This window comes from Trichoplusia ni, chromosome 1, assembly GCF_003590095.1.
Source record: "Trichoplusia ni isolate ovarian cell line Hi5 chromosome 1, tn1, whole genome shotgun sequence".
Taxonomy (NCBI): Eukaryota; Metazoa; Arthropoda; class Insecta; order Lepidoptera; family Noctuidae; genus Trichoplusia; species Trichoplusia ni.
The window spans coordinates 10,041,275-10,063,292 of record NC_039478.1 but is presented as its reverse complement, the minus strand read 5'-3'; the positions used below and the strand labels follow the sequence as shown (position 1 = coordinate 10,063,292).

General features: G+C 34.6%; 1 protein-coding gene across 1 annotated transcript; it reads right to left on the bottom strand.

Moving 5' to 3' along the window:
• Positions 1–1,588: 1,588 nt before the first annotated feature.
• LOC113494121 (potassium channel subfamily K member 18-like) lies at positions 1,589–20,844 on the bottom strand. The gene is made up of 3 exons (XM_026872274.1): positions 20,378–20,844; positions 3,401–4,124; positions 1,589–3,019 (listed from the first exon to the last, which is right to left on the bottom strand). The coding sequence occupies exons 2-3, from the start codon at positions 4,020–4,022 to the stop codon at positions 2,223–2,225; spliced, it is 1,419 nt and encodes a 472-aa protein (XP_026728075.1). The 5' UTR covers positions 4,023–4,124; positions 20,378–20,844; the 3' UTR covers positions 1,589–2,222.
• Between the last annotated feature and the right edge of the window lie 1,174 nt (positions 20,845–22,018).

Here is a 22,018-nt window from a genome sequence, read left to right as displayed (position 1 = left end):
CTAAAAATTGGAGATCAAATATTATCCTTAAATTTCCCAAAAAAAAGGCTCTATGAATTCGTGCTCACCTTAATAACAACCTGTGTTGCATTTAACCCTCCAATAATAAATCAAAACACACGGGGGTCCGCACAATAGCCGCTTATGGCTGCCATTACGATTCAAAGTCCAAAAGGCCCCAACATGTACATGCTTCGCTAATTTCAGCTATCAATCCTGTGCGATAATGTCTGGGTATTATTTTGGTTTCTTGTTTAGTATGTGTAATTTTGGCTCTGTTTTGTATTTCATTTCATTTTGTGGTTGTGCTACAGAGTGGTTTACCTTGCATGTGTATTTAGTAGTCTTTATTTAAATATTCTGCATCTGTGACTCCTTCATTATATTTTTTTTTATCTAGCCCACTGTATCCCTCTGCTGGGCAAAGGCCTCCCCCAAATCTTTCCACGATTCTCTGCCCTAGGCCAAACCAGCCCGTGCGGTAAGCGTTAATATTGTCACGCCACCGCATCCTAGGCCCCCCACCGCAACGCCGTCCACCCGCTGGCTCCCATAGTGTGGTGACTTTGACCCAGCGATCGCTATCCATACGGCGGACGTGACCCACCCAATCCCATTTTAGCCTGGCAGCCTTTTGTGACTCCTTTATTTATTAACTTTCTATTTTTAAGTGCGTACCCTATACGTTTGTCTGTAATGGATTGTGGCAAGTTAGTTTTGACCCAGGTATTCGATTGAACAGATATTATGTATGATACAAGAAGCCGATCTGATGCTGGAACTCCAAGGTAGGTATATCAGCTCCGCAATAAAATCACACAAACCTTTCAATTTTATTTTATCTTCCTTCGCACTAAGGAATTTAAATCTTATGTCGCGTTGGTTCATTCTGCACGACATTTTATTCACAAAAACGTACAGACTCAGGACAAGCATTCGTGGATCATACAAAAAGCTTGTCCTACGTGGGGATCGAAACCTCGACACATTTCTTCCCAATGATTTTTTCTTGGATCTATTTATGCCTGCATATTTTTCAAATTATGTATATTTGTATTTCCTTTTCTAGAAAAGGATTTTTTGGATAGTTTCTGGGACAAGGTACAGTAAACACATAAGCGTCTACTTGCAATGATACTAAGAAATGACTATCTGTCAAAAACAATTAGAAGATACATTTACCAAGTTTTAGCAATCGAATCCCTTATTATAATAAGCCTCCTGACTTTGATAAGCACCGCTTCATTTCTTTATGGGCTAATAGAACGATAAATAAATCAAACCATATTTTTTTTAAAGTCTTTATTTTTCTATTTTCCAAAATGTTTATTTTTACATTTCATACAATTTCACAAATAAATAATTATTGACATAAGTTATCTCACACATTAGTAATTAACGTTTCTATTTTGCTCTCGGCAAGGATTTTAGTTTTACTGATAATAATAGTATCTTTAAAAATCATTAAATAAATATAATAATTTAGATTAGTTGCCACTTTAGTACCTACTTCAAAATTTGGTATCAAGTCACCTCTTACTGCTGCTTCTGTTAAGACCTCCGATTAAGAAACTTCTTGGAGGTATTTTTTTTGACCTTGTCTTATTGTAGGTCTTTAGAGTCAGCTAAACAGTCGTTTAACAACTGCCTCATATAATTTAGTTATATGATACGTATGTACGAACTATCAATATCATACTGTGTACAATATAATTTGGCATACTCCAATATTTCTAAAAATTACAACAGTAAAATAAATTCAAACGCTCTAATGTATAATATCTACGTACAAAAAACCATTTTTTATAATCAATAATCCTTAAAATATTTAAATAGGTTCCCTTAAGTTTACTTAGGAGTAACTTATTTCTAAACACAAGTATACTGTCCTATATAGTTCCTATTTCATAATTAGTCAACTAATTAAAATAATTAACACATAATGTCAGTCATTTATTTACTTAGGTTTGGTATTGAGACTGTTTTTCAAATCCTTTTTTCTAATGTCCTCAAAATTATACGTGTCTACGGGTTGGGAATCAAATTAGACCAACCTACATAGGAGTGACCCTTTCCGGTTCCTTTAACTCTTTAAGGGTGTACACACTACGACGTATTGCACCTCCTTCGTATCTATTCGAAACGTGATGCAAAACTTCGGGCAACGATTCTCCCTCAGAATGAATCATTGTTTCATCAGTCAAGTTCCCACTTTCATCTCGTCAAGAGCGATGAAGAAATTCTGATGTCAAAACCTTCTGGCTATTAGCCTTTAGCACTTTCTCGTGATGTCGAAGTCGGTGTACTATCTCGTCGTGTAGGACGTTGAAGCACATTGCTGTGAGAGCGAGGCCAGTCATGATATAAATTGAGCAGAACCAAACTGTGCCAGACGAGGCTCCGTTCCTTTGAGTCGCACCTGGAGCCAAATGCCCGAAGCCGATGGTGCTGAGACTCATGAAGCAGAAGTAAACACCGTCGATGGGGCTCCAGCCTTCTAGTTGATACAAGACTAGAGCCCCAAAGAAGATGTACGTGAAAATCGCTGCCAAACATAAAGAAATTGGTGCTAGGATAGAGAATCCTCGTAACGAAACCTTGGAGTCGGTATCAGTGCAGCTCATTGAATCACAGTCCCTTAGAAAACTTAAACCTTGCGATTTATCTTTGATAGAATTTGTGCTAACACTGTGAGCTTGCGACGCTGATATAATCGTTCCAGATGGCGATCTTACGTAGTACGGTTCTTGGAGATGCAGAGTTTGGTGTCTGTAATCGTCTTGCCTTCGTACTTTTTCTTTTCTTTCTTTGCTGGTCATAGCTCTTTCGTCAAGACAGCAGTATCCGCACTTGGTGCAGATGCAGCAACACAGGGCTCTGCTAAACACGCTACGTGCTAGTCGTGATAGCAGAGCTCCTACGACGGAGAGGTATAGTAGTGTTAAAGGTATGCCGATGACAGCATAACCTATTGTAACTGCTTTCCCTAAAGCCGTTCGAGGCGCCACGCTGCCGTAACCTGTGAACAAATGTTTGCGTTAGAAGAATTTTTTTATTACATATTGAATAGGAATAGTGACTTGACCAAGTGGTATCCATCTAACAAAATAGTCATGTTTCACATATCAGAGTGAAGTTAATTTTATCAAGATTTAAACTTGATATAAGTTGCTGACTACTCAACACACGTTCTGGGTTTAAATGCGGAAGCGGAAGTCATTAGTTTTCTGAGATCTTATCCCTAAATGACGGTCTTCAGCATTGCCGTAGAATTAATTGAAATGTTTGCTGAATTCCAACCAAGTTGAAAAACAACGGAAATAAAATTACTTCTGATTTTACCGGAGCAAAAGCTGTATGTTAAAAGATCGTATCGTAAACTCATCAAAACCAAACTTACCTATTGTAGTAAGAACAGTTAAGGAATAAAGAAAAGCTTTAGCAAAGTTCCATTCATAGTCATCAACGACCAAGGCCGGGGCTGACTCCAGGGCCCTCGCTCCTCCATACTGCGCCGACACATCAGCCGCCACTCTCGCCACCAGCTTCTCCTGAAACCTGGCAATCTCCTGCGCAGCCAACCTCGTCCAATTCTCCTTATACAAAATGTTTAACGACACTGTTATCTCCCAAATGCTTTCAACTGTCTGTGATCTCAACTCCGCACTGGCCTGACTGATTGTACCATTCAATTTCGTTAAAGGAACTGATTTCTGGTTCTCATTTGCTTGGTAGGAAGTGGTTGCGAGGGTTTTCTGGTGTATCTTCGCTGCGCCTCCTTCGATTGCTAGGAATATGAAAGCACCGACCAGGGTGTAAGCGAGGAGTAAAGTAAAGATTCCCAAATTCGTCACGCATCCCGCGATAAAACTCTTTTTCTTACTTTTCTTTGTTTTGACGCAGAGACAGCAAGTCGTAATGACGTCATCGTCGATCCTGTAGTTCTCAGATTTTCCATTCTTCTTGTATTTCCCGTTCACATTGTTCTTCTTTTTTATACTCTTGTCCATGTTCGACTTCATCAGTGCGTGTTACCAGACATGTTATCAGAACAAGTATATTATTAATGTGATTTTTATGAAACCCCTCGTGAATCTTATGGCGATGTGGCAGCAAAAATCCATCTGGAACAAAAGTAAAGGTTGAAAGATTGCTTTGTTTTTGTTACTTTTGAATAAATCGTAATATCAGAGGCCGATAGTTGTAGGAGTAAGAAGGAATGTGGTGAAGATAATTATAAACATATTGTAAGCATGTGTTTCGAAAATAGTGGCCTAAGAAATATAAACATCATCTTTGATATTCCAACTATCATACTTCATAAGGTGACAGACGGACTGACAGCAGTGCCTCTCTAATAAGGTTCCGTTTTTACCCTCTGGATACGGATCCCTAAAAGTACAAGCGAAAATCTATTGTCAGAAAACTTATTTTTTCAGATTCTGTAAATATTTATTTTAGCATTTCGCGGATTTAGGCTGACAATGATATTAAAGTAAATGGTCTTTGCTTTGTTATTTTTCTTTCGAAGTCTAGGTTTATTTTATTAAGTACAGATAAGTTTACAAATAAGGATTTTAAGCTTAAGGACTTGAGAGGATAAAGTATTTAGATTTTCTTTCGATGTATTCAATGAAAGACGAGATATTTGTTCAGATTGTTATTGTATTGGGTATAGTATAAGAGTCAGTCTGTAAGTAAGAGTATTTTTGGTTCGAATGAAATTCATTTGGATCGGTATAAGAGGTGCAGGTTAGATCCTAATGTCTCGGAAGTTAAAATGGAACGATTTTTTAAAATTATCACGTCCTTCCTTAACTAAGCTAAGGCAACTTTCAGTAATAGTGAGGGACCTGATCTCATTAAAATTATTTTAAGGTGTGTTATTCATCACCCAATCGATTTGTTTTTCATTATTTCATTTGTAACTAACCCTCAGTGTTTATAATTCAACTTGACCAAAATAATGGATGGCTGTTGCAATTATTATCCCAGAATTAGGGTAAAGTAGCTCCAGCGAGTAAATTATAAACGCATTATTTACGAATTTATTCATATAACCCAGTGCAGTTTTAAACCTAGAAGAAGATGTTCATACTATACGGTAATTTTTAACTAAATGCAAATAAAACAATAAGTTTTATACTCAAAATATTCAAGAAGAATACATCCCAAGTGAAATAATTACAGTCTAGCATTATATCTTAAAATACAATTCCATTGCAAACCTTCATTAATTCACACAACATTTCCCTACAAATTGCAAACATTATTTAACTAAATGTCAACATAAATATTATTTCGTTAATCACCTTCTATATTTATTTGAGTCGACTCAATTATTTGTGAAGTTGCTCCATTAAGACGAACACCGATGCGATTACATCACACTACATTAAACTTTGAGATATTTTCTTTGAAAATGTTGGAGTGTTTTCATTGGCTATTTAAATTAATATCTTAACTACCACCCTTTGAAGTTAGACTGTTGCAGTTGAAGCGAGATGCTGTGATACGCTGTGTCGTGCTGTCTCGCTTTAGCAAATGCAATTTTACTTGGAGATTGGTTAGTATTTCTACGGTATCCGAGTTTTTACGATTGATTGCGTTAATTTCAGTTTACTGGACTGCATTTAATTGCAAATCCTATTAGTGTTTTCTTTATCGTCGCAAACGAAAATTAAAAGTTGTATCATATTTTCTGTTTTGGTTCTGTATTTTCAATTACATTAAAATATATTCGCTTTCGGATATTTAGACCACACGTGGGTTGAATTGAATAGAATATACTAGTTGGATCTGTTGATAGCGCAGGATACTTTTTTTTCTAGCCTTAACTTTATAGCGTATAAGGATAAAAAAGTAAAAAAAATCGAACATTCAGTTTTTCACCATCATACCCTAGTTGTTGAAAACGACTAGTGCGTTTAACTATTTTTCACGGGGCCATATTTTGATACCTGAGACGGGACCTATCAGCCTTTATAGGGGTATTCCAGTGCCGCAACTAGAATCATTATTTCATGTATCTATAGTACCGAAAAAACTTTCAATTTTCAAGTAACAAAAAAAAACTACCCAAATCAAATTTAATTTAATTTAAAAAACGATTGTCATAAACACCATCATTTAGCATTTTAATTGAATACACAACAAAGATACTGTCATTATTTAAGGTAAGCAAAGGCAAGGTAATTCATCCCTTGTTATCAAAAATATCACATTACAACAACAATCAACTAAAGCCCTTTGCAAACCCTCAAGGGTTTCTATTTAGGTAAATACAGGGTACAGTTACAAAATAAGGTAGTTTCCGAGTATTTAATATTGAGATTGTTTAGTTTAGTGAGGAAATTTCCTTTTAGTTTGGTAAGTAATTGAATTTTGGTTGTAAAATTAGTCAATTGTTCTGTAATTAATATATTCCACAACTTTCAAACAACGCCATCTAGTACTACGCACTAGGCAACTGATAAACATACTTATATATTTCTAAATACATACATAAATACAGAAGTGTATTATAGTTACGCATACTTTAATGATACTCTGCAATAAATTATCAATTTGTTTGATTCTTTTGTGAATTAATACTAAAAATAAAGATCAAGGTTAAATTAGACTTTAAGGTATGTAACACATTTATATGTCACCCAACAGACAGATTTTGATTAACTTAAGGCCTTTTTAAGGAACCCTCATTGAAACGAATCCGGCTCGCACTTGAAAAGTTTTTGTTTATTTACTCTAAAAAATAAATGAGATGTTGCATTTTAAGATTATTTTACTATGTCTGTGCAAGCATACTCGACAATATCTTCTCAGAGTTTTTAACATTGGTCACAAAGAAGAAGAAAATATAGAAGTTTCACTTTACACAATATTGGACCACTATGCTTTACAAAAGCACGTCAGCGTATTCATTTTAAACCAAGTAATTGTCCACAAATAATGATATAATTATGTCCACATAAAGCATGAGAAAAAATATAAAATCCCCAAACTTCTGTCTTAATTTTCTAGTGTCAACACTAACCGTTACAATCCCCACTCTACCGCCCCCTATTGCTAGCAATTAGACGATGCAGGACTCCAGGAAATTCCCTCAAAGGTTGTTACCAAGAGGACAACAGAGCAAACCTTTAAAAATGCAGGTACTGCGCTTATTTTAGATCCGTTTCTCTTGTATTTTTGTAGCGAAACCATTTGCAGTGGACTGGTTTAGTAATATTGCTCTTGTGTTGGTATTTTGTCGCAAATTTTAAAGAATTCTCTTAAGGAAGACTTATTTTAATGACGGTTGCACATCTGAATAAAAGTTGGATAAATTACAATGCAAATACATTTGCTAGATTACTTAGGATTCTAATTAATCTTACTCTTTTGCGTCACGCATCAATGCTTACATAGACCAAAGTCTAGTATAGGCACAAGTTTTAACTCTTCTTTATCATTTTGCCATAGGCATACATAGAGTTTGCGGCTAAAGCGGTAGATAAAGCAAATAAAAACCGGTCAAATGTGAGTCAGAATAGGGACAGTAGAGAATCCTATTCTTTAGAAAAAGCCTAAAAAAATTAATGATGGATACTGATTATTTGTCTGGAAGCTTTCCTTTAAATAAATACAATGATTTTAATAGGTTTCTTTAATATAGGAAATATCATAAATACTATCACATTTTATTTCGTGAAATACTTCAAAATACAGCTTTGAAATTTCAATGATGCAATGGAGAATTTTATACTAGATCATGAATTGCTCCAATTCAAAGGTAATCACAAAGATGAGATTACTATAATAGTAAGCTCAGATAATACTCTAGAAGACGAATATTATAATCCTTAACGACCCCAGAGCCATTACTCTGTAAACGAGGAGGTTATTATGACAATTCACGATGGATTTTTAGAATACCGTTTATTCCATGAAATATAATTTCGTTTGGAAATGGAAACTGGGTTTATCATCAAAATTGATAGGTGTCAGAAGTTAATGTGGAACTAAAACTACTTGAATAACTTTAATTAATTGAAATGCCTAGTTGATGGAGAATCCGGTATTAATCAGTGTAATGCTTAATTAAAGCTTGATGAATTTAGATAATATTTGACTAAGTGAAAGGAACTCTGCTTAAAATATAATTTTTTCATTCGTCACTTCGTAACCAAAGGGTAAAAACGGAACCTTATAATAATACTAAACTGCCTATCCGTTTGCCACTAGCCTGTATCACATGAAGGTGATAGCTAGACGGCTGAAAATTTCACAAAATATGTCGAGTTGCCGACATAAATACAAATAATTGAAACTATCGCAATTGTCAAATTAATAAATGTCATGGATGATCAATTTTCGTAGGATTTTTTTTCGTTAGCCTGTAATAATTATCTTTAAGGTCGCAATTCCGACTCGCACTTGCCTAACTGACCGATTTTATGACTATAATATTTCATCCCAAAGATCCTATTTCATTGATCGATCTACATTTTACGCCTCCCTATATTTATCAATTTAACCAAAGACGATAATAGCTAAATGAATCCAAAAAAACCCCCGAACCCTCGGTAATGTAACCCAAATCCAATTTCAGGTGACGCCGATAAAGATTTTGCATAAATCAGCGATATAATCCAATATTACCGCATTTCGGTGCCACCATACCTAATGTTCAGCCATTGAATACTCTACTTCAATTTAAATGACTTATTTCATTACGCTCCGTTCGCGAGGATCCAACGGGCTCTAAGAGCATAAATTCAGAAATTGTTAATAAAATTTTAGTAGAAACGCATTATGTTGAATGTTATATTCTATTCGCGTTGAATTTGTGAATGTGTTCGTGGATTCAGAGGATTATTTAATATCGAACAAAGGTTTGCACGCAGTGGTTCATTATTACAGGATTAGATTTATGATTTGTTGTTGCTTTGCAATTATTTTATAAATGAAAATTTTTGATACACGAATGAAGTTCTGAAAACATCTGTACATAGACATTTTGTCACTGCACCTGACTATATTACTTCTGCAATTATTAAAATAAATTATTCTCAGTCAGGACTGAGAGCTCTAAAAAAAGCAGCTGCGATTCTTGGCTAAACGCATCAACTAAGCTACAAAGATCACTGACCTAGAGTTGAAATTTGTCCATTGTACCGCATTAATATGTCTTATGTCGGACGTTCGCTCTGTAGCACTTCCTGCGTTATAATAATTAAGATACATTATTTGTCATGCTAACGACATCATCCGTCCCCTGTCTTTATCACCATGGCTACTTCTTCCTTCTATCTGACGTCATCTCACAAGTCATCTTTCACGCAATCCTTTCTTTGGTCGTCCTATATCTCACCCAACTTCAAATAGAATATGCAAAACACAAGTATTATAATTTCCCACTATTTACTCCTCTTAACAAAAGGGTAATATATAGCAGATAAATCGATACACCACTCAACCCCGAAAATCGAAATCTCAACGCTAAATCATTAAGCAAAACTTGGAACGTATTAACACGGCATCCAAAATTACGGAACTTACCGATTAGTTCCGAACACAAATCCAGAGCCGAAGTAAAAAGGGTTCGTAGACAAGTGGAGAACTTCTGTCGAAACTTCTAGAAAGTTCTGGAAAGTTCTGGAAGTTTTGTAACTAGTTTGATGTGGTTGTGTTGCTAAACAAGGTAGGAGTGAAAGTTGGTGATTATGGTTCTGTCTATCATATATTGGTTTGTGGGTACCGAGATTAGGCTGAGTCTGGAAGTGTAATGGATAGATAAGAAGTTTTATTGAGGTAAACGACTTAGACTTATAATTTACACATATGTATGTATAATAATAATTCTACTGTACGTGTGTGTGTCGATGAGCTCCCCTAAGCATTTTTTGAATACGTTTGGATGGCGGCGTTCTTAATGGTGTATATTCACAAATCTAAGGGTGGCACGACTTTCGCCTCATCAGCTATTATACTTGTTACGCATATGTATATGACACAGACAAATTACATTTTAAGCTACGTCCTAAAAATATTGTTAATTGGAGAAAAACTGTTTTTCATTGGAATTTAACAGACTTTTCTTGTTTCTCTTCACAACGTGTCCAGAATGTCTTATTACGGGAAGTTAAATATTTGAGTGAAGAATCAGATCAACGAGAAATCGACAATAATACCGAATGTACACATAAAGGTATCACTAACAAATATAAATCTGAAAATGATCAAACCAGACCAACAAAAAACAAAGAAAATCGACCAAAAATAACACCAACCGTCCAGTACAAATATAAACAATCTGCTAACTGAAAGTGCCGGCCTACTTTCACCTTGTTTGCATTATTCACCCCCTGGACAAAGAGGTTTCGTACATCATTCTATTCTTGTATGTAGTGTTTGGTTGTAGCAGGATGTTCTCGTAATGGTACATATGTTATATTGATATTTGTAACCATTTTCAGGTTGGAAAATAGCATGACTAAAGGGGCATGGTCGGTAGTTGGAATATAAAAGTGCGATGATCGAATATGTAGTTAAATCTAGTACAATTTAACATATCTTTGTATTTTGAACTGTATTCGTTCCTAATGAAATGGTTGCTTTCAGGCAAATTGCAGATATCTGTAAAAAACCTATGTACCAACTTTTTTTATATCTTCTCCATTTTATATTATATGGAATCCCAGTCAATCAATCATTCTTCCCATATTTATAACTAATTTCTAAGCTTTTCATTTTAAATTTGGCATTTTTTTTAATCATCTCATCCAATTTTTTTCGGCAGCCAATACCAATCGCTACCTTCGATAGAAAACCATCGAATGTAAGGTGATTTGTTGGACTCAAATGAATGTGGAAGCTGGAAGCCGACCCCAGCATAGTTGGGAAAAGGCTAGGCCGATGGCTGATGATGGTGATGAGTTGGAACTACATACATCGACGCCTATAACACTAGATCTCTACTCGGTTTGCTTTTATAGTAATATTTCAGGACTTGAATCAAGAACCGAATTAAAATCAATAACAAAAATAACCCGTTTCGTGGCTAAGCTTACTGTTTAAACTTCTTATTGACTAACAATCTCAGTTACATTGAACTTAACCGTCCGTAACCGATGTTAATATAATTAAGTCCTTAATTTCCAAGAAACTGTTTGCGTTGTTTTCTACGATTACGCTAATTAAGTTTACTGTTAAATAACTTGGTTAATTAGACGTAATAGTTGTTATATTATTAATTATTGTAGTTAATGATTTAAATAAATTTACTCCATAAATTGGTCACATATACTTTGATTAATTAATATGTATGTCATAAGTTATTTATATCGGAGATAGTTATGAAAATAAATAATCATTGTTGAATCTTAATTAAAACCTCATTTGTCATAAAAAGTCTACAACCTCATTCATAAAACCTCTATAGTTAATATTCGGGTTAATACTGGCAGGTTGGCAAATGACAAACGGGATATTTAATTTAAGAATAGTTTAAGATTCAAAGTATCATATGAGTAATGGAATGTTGCGTAAAATAAAGATAGTTGTTGGGAAAATGTCCAGAGAGATGATTTCGATAAGAATGAACTATAATGAGCCATAATCAAATGTTTAATAGATTATCCCTCTAACGGGTATCTAGACACACGCCGCCGAAAACACTATTTTATAAAAAAAAACCGATATACAGCGCTTTCCTCTTAAAAAAATCTATAGTACACTATTAAGAACATTCCATCCTTAACCCATTTATGTCCCAAATTAAACTATATATATTATATAACAGGTTATATCGAATCAAACTCCACACTCTACTTAAATTAGACTGTTTATTTTTCTAATCGATATTGTTTTACACAAGTTATAACACCTAGGTGATATTCATTAACAGTACTTTTAACAACTCTCTGCACTATTCAAAATTAACATCATTCCCGCCCAAAAATCAGTCAACCCGTCAACATGCAACAAAACGTTCCGTCATCGGAAAGTAGTCAAAATAACAACTTTCAATCTTTATAATTCGTATTAAAAATAAATAAAACCTTACACATACAACAATTTTAAAATTTTCAAACATTAAATTCTCCTAGTCCCCAAATAACCACAGCCTGACTAAAAACAGAGCCCAAACAAACTCAAGAGTCAAGCAGAAAATTCGCCAGCTCTAATACAGAAATACCAAGCTACCTGAAATATTCGGCAATGCATGCCGCTTGTTGGGCACCGCTGGCATCCAGACAGGAACCAATTTAATTGAACAGTTGAAATGTTGTAGCACCCTAGAATTGGACCCGGGGAAGTACTTCAGCATTATTAAGCTCCTGGTTTCGCGTCAATGGGGAACATTTTTTTGGAAGTGGACTCGAATTGAGTATTTTTTTAATGGGATGTTTGATTTTTGTCTGTTTTGCAAATATTTTATCGAATTCAGAATTGGAATTTGAATTTATATTTGAATCTGGATCGTTGATAATAGTAAGAATATGAATGGTTACTCTGTTTATAGTATATTTTTTGTTGCTTATTATTTGTGGCGGGTTTAGCCAAGAGTTGAGGGCTCAAGTCCTGTCTAGGGTTTTATTATTTTTACTATTTTATTTACTAACAATCATCTCATTATTAAACGCATGCTATACATATATTTTTGTTACTATAGTGTTTTTTTTTAATAAAATGAAATATATCGAAATACTAACTATTTTGAAACAACCCAACTTTTTACTTTCAAATCCGAGAACCGTTTAACAATTCCTTTTCTTCTACAACTCATACATTATCGAGAACAAAACCTACTACCTTGATGTAACAAACAATTCCACCTACAAAACATAACCTATTTACATAACACAAAGATCTCATTGTCCTAGTACTGAAACACGACTCACTGTGAACGGCCATAATTAATTTATACCCTTTGACGTTCCCATTGTCAAAATTCAAATGAAGTTCAACCTTGCGTTTCAAAATCAAAGAGTTTCTATAGACCTTGGTAAAGATAAGACCGCCTTTGACTATTTCTTCTTGTAGGCACGTGAATTCGGCGACAAATTTACGATTGTTCGAACAATATTCGTTGTAAATTCGAATAATGAGATTCTGTGTAGGTAATTTAATTGAAAGAGTAGGATTTTATTCATTGGATTTTCTTTGGAAAATTGAATGGTATCGAAATGCCTTATCAGGCCTATATAAGAACCTACTGATGGGCAAACATTTGTGATTTCTGGACACGTAGGCCTGGTAAACAATCATGTCACATCTAAATCAGTACACCGTTTTTCACCCCTTCTTTTTTTTGTTAGGCGGGGGAATCCTCATGGACGCCCGCTCGGGGGAGAAGACGGCTAGTGTCAGACTCTTAATGACTAAACCTAACCGCCAGGTGACGTCAGCCGCGTTTTCTTGCCGACACGTGGAAATGCACAGTATTGCTACACCGCGGCACCGTGCTGGCCGACCGTTTTTCACCCCAGATGCAAAAAATTCTAAGTTTGATGTATATGTGTGGCATCATACCTATAGAACGGATGGACCTATTTTGTTTTTGTATTATGTTGTTTGAAATCAATATTATATCATATATGGAGTGTTAAATATGTTTGCTGAAAAGAAGTCAATTGCCTTCAAAAATCAAAATTTCAAAATTCAAAATAGAAAACTTACACGCTACGAAAATATTCAAATACACATGAAGCGGGTATATTATTTACATTTTAATCATTGGTCATATATTTGTAAATAATTTCATTGTAGTTTTCATTGCATCGAATAAATGATTAAGAATTCAAACTACCCAAAAAGGATTAAGCCCGCCATTTTTGTTTAACGTCGTCACATTTCAATCCTCGCCCCACAATTGTCCTAGGCCATAAATTTAGGACATAAACATACATTATACAGTGTGTCTAGTGTATCAAGCTAGATTTTATGGACCTAATGAAGTGATATTGGTTAATTTGGTCTCTCAATAGGCTGTAAAACGAGATATACCGTATTATTGCGTACTGGATGGCGTATTGAATTGGCGTTTTATTTTATCGGTAGCACTTTAATTTCTATTGTAGATAATTTTGTTTTGTTGTTCAATAAATAGGAATTTATTGAGTGTTCTATTTTGCGATTGTGTTTTGTTTTGTTTATTGGTATGTATTGTTTTGATATGGTCATTTGCATAACTTGTTTAGAAATGTCGATCGTAGTAAATAAAAACTAGTAAATTGTGAATTGAACTCGCAACACTGAGGGATCCGTTTGAATAGGCTAAAGAGGTCGTATAGAAAGACAAATCATTTGGGTCAAGTTTAAATTTGTAGGTACACAAACACTATATTATTTGACACCAACTTAAAACCTTATAACTGTAATCGCTACTTAACCTAGATCTTAAATCCAGTTTTTGTTGCTACAGCGGCAACAGAAATACGTCATCGGTGAAAAGTTCAAGTATTTAGCTATCTCGGTTCTTGAAATATGGGCTAATGATGGACAGACAGATGAACACCGAAGCTAATAGAGACAAAACCTAATAAAAATAACAAGCGACATTTACAGGCGTTAATGATAGAAATTGTTTGAATGGCAATTATCCTACTATTTGTAGATACCATAGAAAATGAGCGAAAGAAATCTCTCCGAAAAAAAAAAAATCCTTCGTAACATCGTGCAAAGAATAATCCGCTAAGTGCTTAAGTGTTAAGCTCGAGACACATTTGAAACAATATCTTGATAAGTATAGGAGAATTTATTGAATGAGGAAGGCCGAACTTTAAAACCGGGTCCAACCGGGTATAACCTGGTCCGACCCGGGCGTCCGTTATCCGACAAACTCGGAACCGGAATGACGAAAAAACGATTAACCGACTCTTTATGACCCGAATTTTGTAACAATTGAAAGTATTTTTTAATAGGACTTTTTAAGAAATACGTTTATTGTTATGGGTCGAGTTTTAACGCTTTTTAGCAGGAAATCGATAAAAATTAAAAAATATTCAAGTGTTTTTTAGGAAACTTTTTTCTTTGTACTTGTTTGTGACTAGGCTGTACCTCATGAACCTAGACCCACCTAGTTAGTTAAGTATCGTTAAGATCTTTTTCGTCGAGCACAATTTTTCACAAAAAAAAATACCTAACGAACTTGCATGTTTGGAAAAATAAATTAGTATTTCACTTTGAGTTATTTCCTTGTTTATTTATTAATTTATCAGAAATATGTACATAGGTCTATGTAGGTAGGGCTAGGTATATGTAATTTCAGCTATCTACGTATACATCGTTGTTCAGGAGAGGCATTCCTTTGACAGACAGACGGACAGACAGGGGACGCTTAGAAATGGTGTCCTGTTGACGCTCTTTCCGCCCGCCCACTAGAAATCGAAATAATCCCACGGGAACATAAAACATGAAATATATGGATATAACTAAAAACTGCTGTATGTGTTAATCCTGGTTATAAACTATCTGTGCATCAAGTTTCGTCCAAATCCGTTCAGTGGTTTTTGCGTGAAAGAGGAACAAACATCCATACATCTATACATAATAACTTTCGTGTTTATAAAATACTAGCTGTTGCCCGCGACTTCGTCCCCGTGGGTAGAAGATATAAGTTATGATTTATACCTGCCCGTTTTCTTCAAATTTTCCATTATATCTTCGCTCCTATAAGTCGCAGCGGTTGCACGATGAATGGTCTATTCAACACAAAAATATTTTTTTCAATTTGGACCAGTAGTTCCTGAGATTAGCGCGTTCAAACAAACAAACAAACAAACTCTCCAGCTTTATATATTAGTATAGATATAGATTATAAACACTACTACCAACAGTAGGATGACGTCTAACAAGATAATAAAAAACTGTATGAACTCATCACCAGACACCACGTTAAACAATAAAGTAAGCAACGAAACCCATTGTATCGACAACTCAGTTCAAATAAAGGGAAATAAATTTTCGTTAAAACTCGTTTTAGGGAACAAGTAAATTAATTTTATTAACAATTTCAGTACATTTACTCGACTTAGGAACATTACTTTGAGCTGTTATGGACGTTAAATTGATAATCTTTTAACGTTGTGGACGAAGTTGAGAGGATTCAGTATTTCTCGGTGCCTCGTTATTTTTTATGAAGTAACTGATGTTGAAATTTCAAATCGGATATCAGATTAATGTGTGAGGTTGTGAATGTTGATGGTGATATGTTATCTTTGTTGAGTTGAGTGGTGATTACCATGAGTTTTGCATGTGTTAGGGTTGTATAATCACGTATTATTGTAAATGAAGGGTATTTTGTTTTTGTAAATCTTGTAGAAACATTGTTTGGGCGAATTCTTTTAGCTCAGTCATTAAATGAAGATTATGGGAAAAGTATTTATTCTATTTAACCAAACGTGTTAAGTTTCCTTGACCAAATAATAGCCAAGATCAATAACAATATTTAAACTTGAAATTAGTATGGGCAGCCGAGTTGTTGAAGTCACGCTAAACCCAAGTGCGCGAATTATCGCGTGTTAAACCCCGGGTTGGACAAGCGTTTGTGTTATCCTCGAATGCTTGTCCTGAGTATGTGTAGGTGTATTTTTGCATGTGACTTGAATGCTTGTTAAACCCGCTCGAAACATATTAATTAAACTAGCTGTTGCCCGCGACTTTGTCCCCGTGGTTAGAAGATATAAGTTATAATTTATACCTGCCCTGTTTTTTTCACATTTTCCATCGTATTTTCGCTCCCAATAGTCGCAGCGTGATGGTTTATAGCCTAAAGCCTTCCTCAATGAATGGTCTGTTCAACACAAAAAGATGTTTTCAATTTGGACCTGTAGTTCCTGAGATTAGCGCGTTCAAATAAACAAACAAACAAACTCTTCAGCTTTATATATTAGTATATGGAAGTATAAGTTACTTAGTGCAGGAATTCATTAAACAACATTTCAAACATTGCAGATTGAAATGGAATTCATTTAATTCAATATGTAAGTGTCGCAAATAGACACAAATCTCATATTAACACATTCTTCCAAATAACAATACGTACCGTACTTCGAGCATCTTAAATTGGATAGAAACAACCCTTTTACGTCTACATCAGACTTCAGTCACTCTGAGCAGTTCAATCCTATTTTAGGTAACTTTGGATTCTAAAAACGTATTTCTTTGTTTTCCTTTACCAAGTATTATCATGTTTTGTTTATTCGTAACGTCTAAAGGGTAAAAAGGAAACTCATTGATTTAGGCGCAGTTATCTACCAGTCCTGTTTGTCTATCCGTTCTATGAATCTCATGAACTATCATATCGAAATAGAGTAAACTTTCTCAGATTGATTTATCTCTGTGTGCTGTGATTGCCTATTAGTTAGAACTGCCAAATCAAGGTCTCGTAATCGGTCTCGTATCCAGTCCAAGTAAGGGGTATCATGACGCCCAGGTAACTGGGTTGAGTTGGTTACAGAGGCAGTCGCTCCTTGTGAAACAATGGTACTTAGCTGAATTCGGTTACACTAAAAGCCGACCCGAAAGGCGACTGGTTCCTTGTGAAACAATGGTACTTAGCTGAATTCGGTTACACTATAAGCCGACCTGAAATTCGATAAAAAGGTAGGATAATGAAAAGATCGATCAAACTAAAAACAGTCACGTAGATAAAATCGCTTCACAAAACCGTCTTACCTCAAATAATCGAGAATTTCATCATTTCAATTCAGGTAACTCGCGATTGTATTGAACTGAAGTTTTTACATTAAAACGGTAGGAACGAAACTTTCCCTATTCATTATATTAATGTTGCTGATATAATATAAAGTACCTGTAAAATTATATTGTTGATATTGGGTTCAAAAGGGAACGATTGTTGGACTACTGACTATAGCCCTTTGTGAGAATTTTAACTTTGAGTATTCTATGAAAGTTATCGAAAACGAGTTGATTTATTGAAACTTGAAATGTTCAAAGTTTTTGCTATTGTTTTTCTATTTTGGTCTGGAATAGGCTTTTGTTTGTTAGTCTCTTACTATATTTAGATGTATTACATCTGAAGATAAAGGTCAAATGCACTGATAGCCCTGTGGTATAGGTCACCACGCCAAACCCACTCCATGCGACACGTCGCAGGTTCAATCCCCGCGTAGAACAACCGTTTTTATGATCCACAAATGCTTGTTCTAAATCTAGGTGTCTTTGTGCATGTGACTTGATTGTTTGTTTAATACACAGTAACTTTAAATGTTTTCCATCTCATTAATAGATTTAGGGCCGATTTTTCAATCATCAGTTAACTTCTATCTGGGGAATAAATATGGCCGTCTGACATGTTTTCTATACCAAATCTGTCAAACCATATTCATCCGATATAAGTTACCTGTCGATTGAAAAATCGGCCCTTAGTTACCTATAGTTATTGTGATTCAAACAAAAAACAACTGACTACGATGTTAGTATATTATTTTAAGTACATTTGCATTAATATTTGTTTATAAACAAAAACGAATTTAAAAACAAGGAAATCCCGAAACCCAGCCCCTAAGGGACGTATCTTGCATTCAAAAGTGTACTCAAACAATAATTTATTTATACGTGATATTTATAAAGCCAATATAATTTATACCTCAAGGGAAATACGAATATACTAATGAGATTCAATCAATACGTATTGATGACAACCCTTTTATTTCAGACATGGTTAATTCCCTTGAGGATAAAAATTTGAATTGTATAATGTCTGTTTAATGAAGCTTTGGGTATTTAATAATAATAATAATATCATGGGACAACTCACACACGGTTATCTGATCCCAAGCTAAGCAGAGCTTGTGTTATGGTAACCAGACAACTGATAAACTTACTTATATATTTCTAAATACATACATATTGTAGATAAATTACACCCAGACACCAGAACAAATGATCATGCTCATCACACAACATTTGTCCTATAGCAGTCAGGGTCACTAACCACTAGACCAAATAACACCACTAGACCAAATATTAGATACAAATAGTATAATAACAATTTATTATACTATTTGTATCTCTTCTCATTCATTTAATGATCCTGGTCCTATTTAAAGGCGTACATGGGGACACAGGTTTAACCTACAGACGAATTGTTCAGTAGTTTATACCATCTACTATGCTATACGCTCTATGGGAGAACAGATATGAAGAATCCATTGTTAACCAGTCCAGCCGGTTAAGGCAAGAAAGAGCTGAGAGCTACCAAAAACAGTGATCCCCTGGGGCATTCAAGTTCCGTCGTGTCGCTACTCACAAACAGCTCGCCATAAGCTACCCAGCAGGTAGGGTAAGTACATACGCTCTTACAAAGACCACCAGACAGGTACATTTTTTATTTATATCTCAATGTTTGAATAAGCACATTAATGTGCTTTTAGATAAAGCTTTATTCCTTTATGAGATAAATCTTGCCCTGATTGGTTTAAAATACGATTGTCATTATCATATCAGCCTCTACCATCGCTGAAAATAGTAACTCCTCAAATAAGTTTACCTAGTGCCTGGGTTCATAGCCCACTGAGGCAATCAGACTCTATGCTCAAAATTACAATAAAGTAATGATAAATAAAATCACTCTATTTATCTGCTGACCGCCCTATAATTCTTCGAATTTGAAGGAAAATATCGTGAAGAATCTAGCACATCTGAGAAATTTTCAAGAATGCATAAACCTTGTCAGAGGCTTTCGGTTTTAAACTGTGCCATCAGGATGTACATCGAACATATAAAAATAATAAGTCCTAGGAAACGAAATAATTATTGTTATTATGAAGTTAGATAGTGAAAGGGTTGTTATGAAAAAAAATATCTTTGCAATCCCTAGTAACAATAAAAATATACTGTCATCGATAAATATTTGAGAAAAACGTAATTTATCCTAGAGCGAGAGAAAAAATCCTAACCTCACGGTAAACCGAAAAAAAATGATTTACACACATACAACAAAAATAATACTTACATGCCAATTGTTTGAATTGTTTCGTTTAGTATAGTGGTAAATTAGTCTCAAAACCCTATATGTATTTAGTTAGTAAAAAAAAAACACTACCTAATAAATATTACGCGTTAATATAAATACTCTCTCTTTTTGAACGAATATAATACTCTTAGTATCTGCGTATTACATTATGACATAAAAAATAACAGCGTATTACAATATCAGTATTAAATATCGCTTTGAACACATCTCGTTTTTATTTTCACTTAGCGACAGTTAATTCTATACGTCACCGCCTTTTTGATTGCATTGTATGACATGAAATTGTTTGGTAGTGAGGCAAAAATATGTAATGGTGTTTTGTCATATTAAAAGAGGTTATTTTTTATTGAATTGTAGGTTATTTGTACAAGAATTTTGGGTTTAACTCACCTTATGATTCCATAGATTCAGGATTGACATGTTCAGTAGAATTCCGTCCCATTTTGCAATATTTCTCAAGGCCAATGACTTGTTATCCTCAAAAAACGGAAACTTGATTTCAAGTCATTAAGATCAATGCATGTTACAGTCAATACTCAAGAAACTTCGTTTCCAAGCATCTTTAATGCTCACCACAGATCTGTCAACACTATATCCACAATAAAACTGAATTTACATCACACAGCACAACAGTCCGCCATTTTGGCGTTCAATTTTTGAAATACGATCGTTTTATTTTTTTGTTTTATTCGAATACGCTTTTGAAAACCGACATAACATAATTTATTGGCAAAATATTTTTAGTTGGTGTTCGCAAATGTGGCAAGGGCGGCCATTTTACGGGCGTTTGTACGCATGCGTCGGATTTGGAACTCACGCATGCGTTTTGAACGATATGATATATTAAAAATGGAATTGTTTTGGTTGACGAGACGTAGGGAACGAGTAATTTATTGTTGTATTGTGATAGTATTTGGAAATCAAAATTTTAGATAAGATCGACTTTGATTGTATTGTTTTAAATACGATTCTTTATTAAATGAAGATATTACATGATAATATTATGATGGTAAATTTTAGAAAAGAGTTTGTATTAATCATAATTAACTTTAGAAATAGAATCCAAAATTATATTCTGACATTACAATTATAAACTTACAAGTAAAATATATTAAAGGATAAGTTATTAATTTTTGCGCATTTTAACTCGTTGACTACTTTAAATTTTAATATTCTTTCTAAATATGTTTATCTAAAACCTAAAAAATCCCAAACCAAAGAACTCCTATGTGGTTCTCCCCAGAATTACAGTCAAAGCTATTTCTCCTAAACAAAAAAAAACCCTAAAAAACATAAAGAATGCAAGTTGAGACAAAACTAACCACAGTAAACATCCTCACATACTTGCCAGACCAAAACTAAAGAGAATTTCATATATTTTTAAATTTTAACCCTGTGTTACGGGCACAAAGATGTGAAACCGCAACTGTCGGGTCCTTTGAGACCCCGACGAGGGTTCAAGAGCATTTAACAAACGTAATACGCACTGCATGAATAATTACAAGCACAAAAGAGTTGGTGTTCAAAATGTTGGTTTTATATTTAGGTTGCGTGACGGGAAGTGCATCAAGTGTAAATATGTATAAAATTGAACGGTTGCGGTTACCACGTCAAACGTACTTTACGCCACCTGTCAACCCTTGCGTATGACAATCAACATTTGTGTGATCCACGAAAACCTAGGTGTAGCGAAAGCCTGAGTCTAGGCGTCTTTGAGAATGTGACTTTGATGTTTTTGAAAACCCACGTGACTAAAGGATTAGGTATTACTTAATGCGGTAGTCAGTTTTTTAATATAACAATATTTTTTGATAACGGTACTAAAAATGTGTGCTTTGATCAGACTATATGTGTGGCTTGTACTGCTAAACTGCTTAACGGAATTCGGTATAGTTTGCTAGATGGATAGCTGTTCAAGAAAGGTCATTTAAGTCCAAACTGCGACTTCGACACTGCCGGGAGTATGATGCATCGTTTAATATATAATGACCCATACTCATAAAATTTGCTATAAAAATATTTTTACTCTCT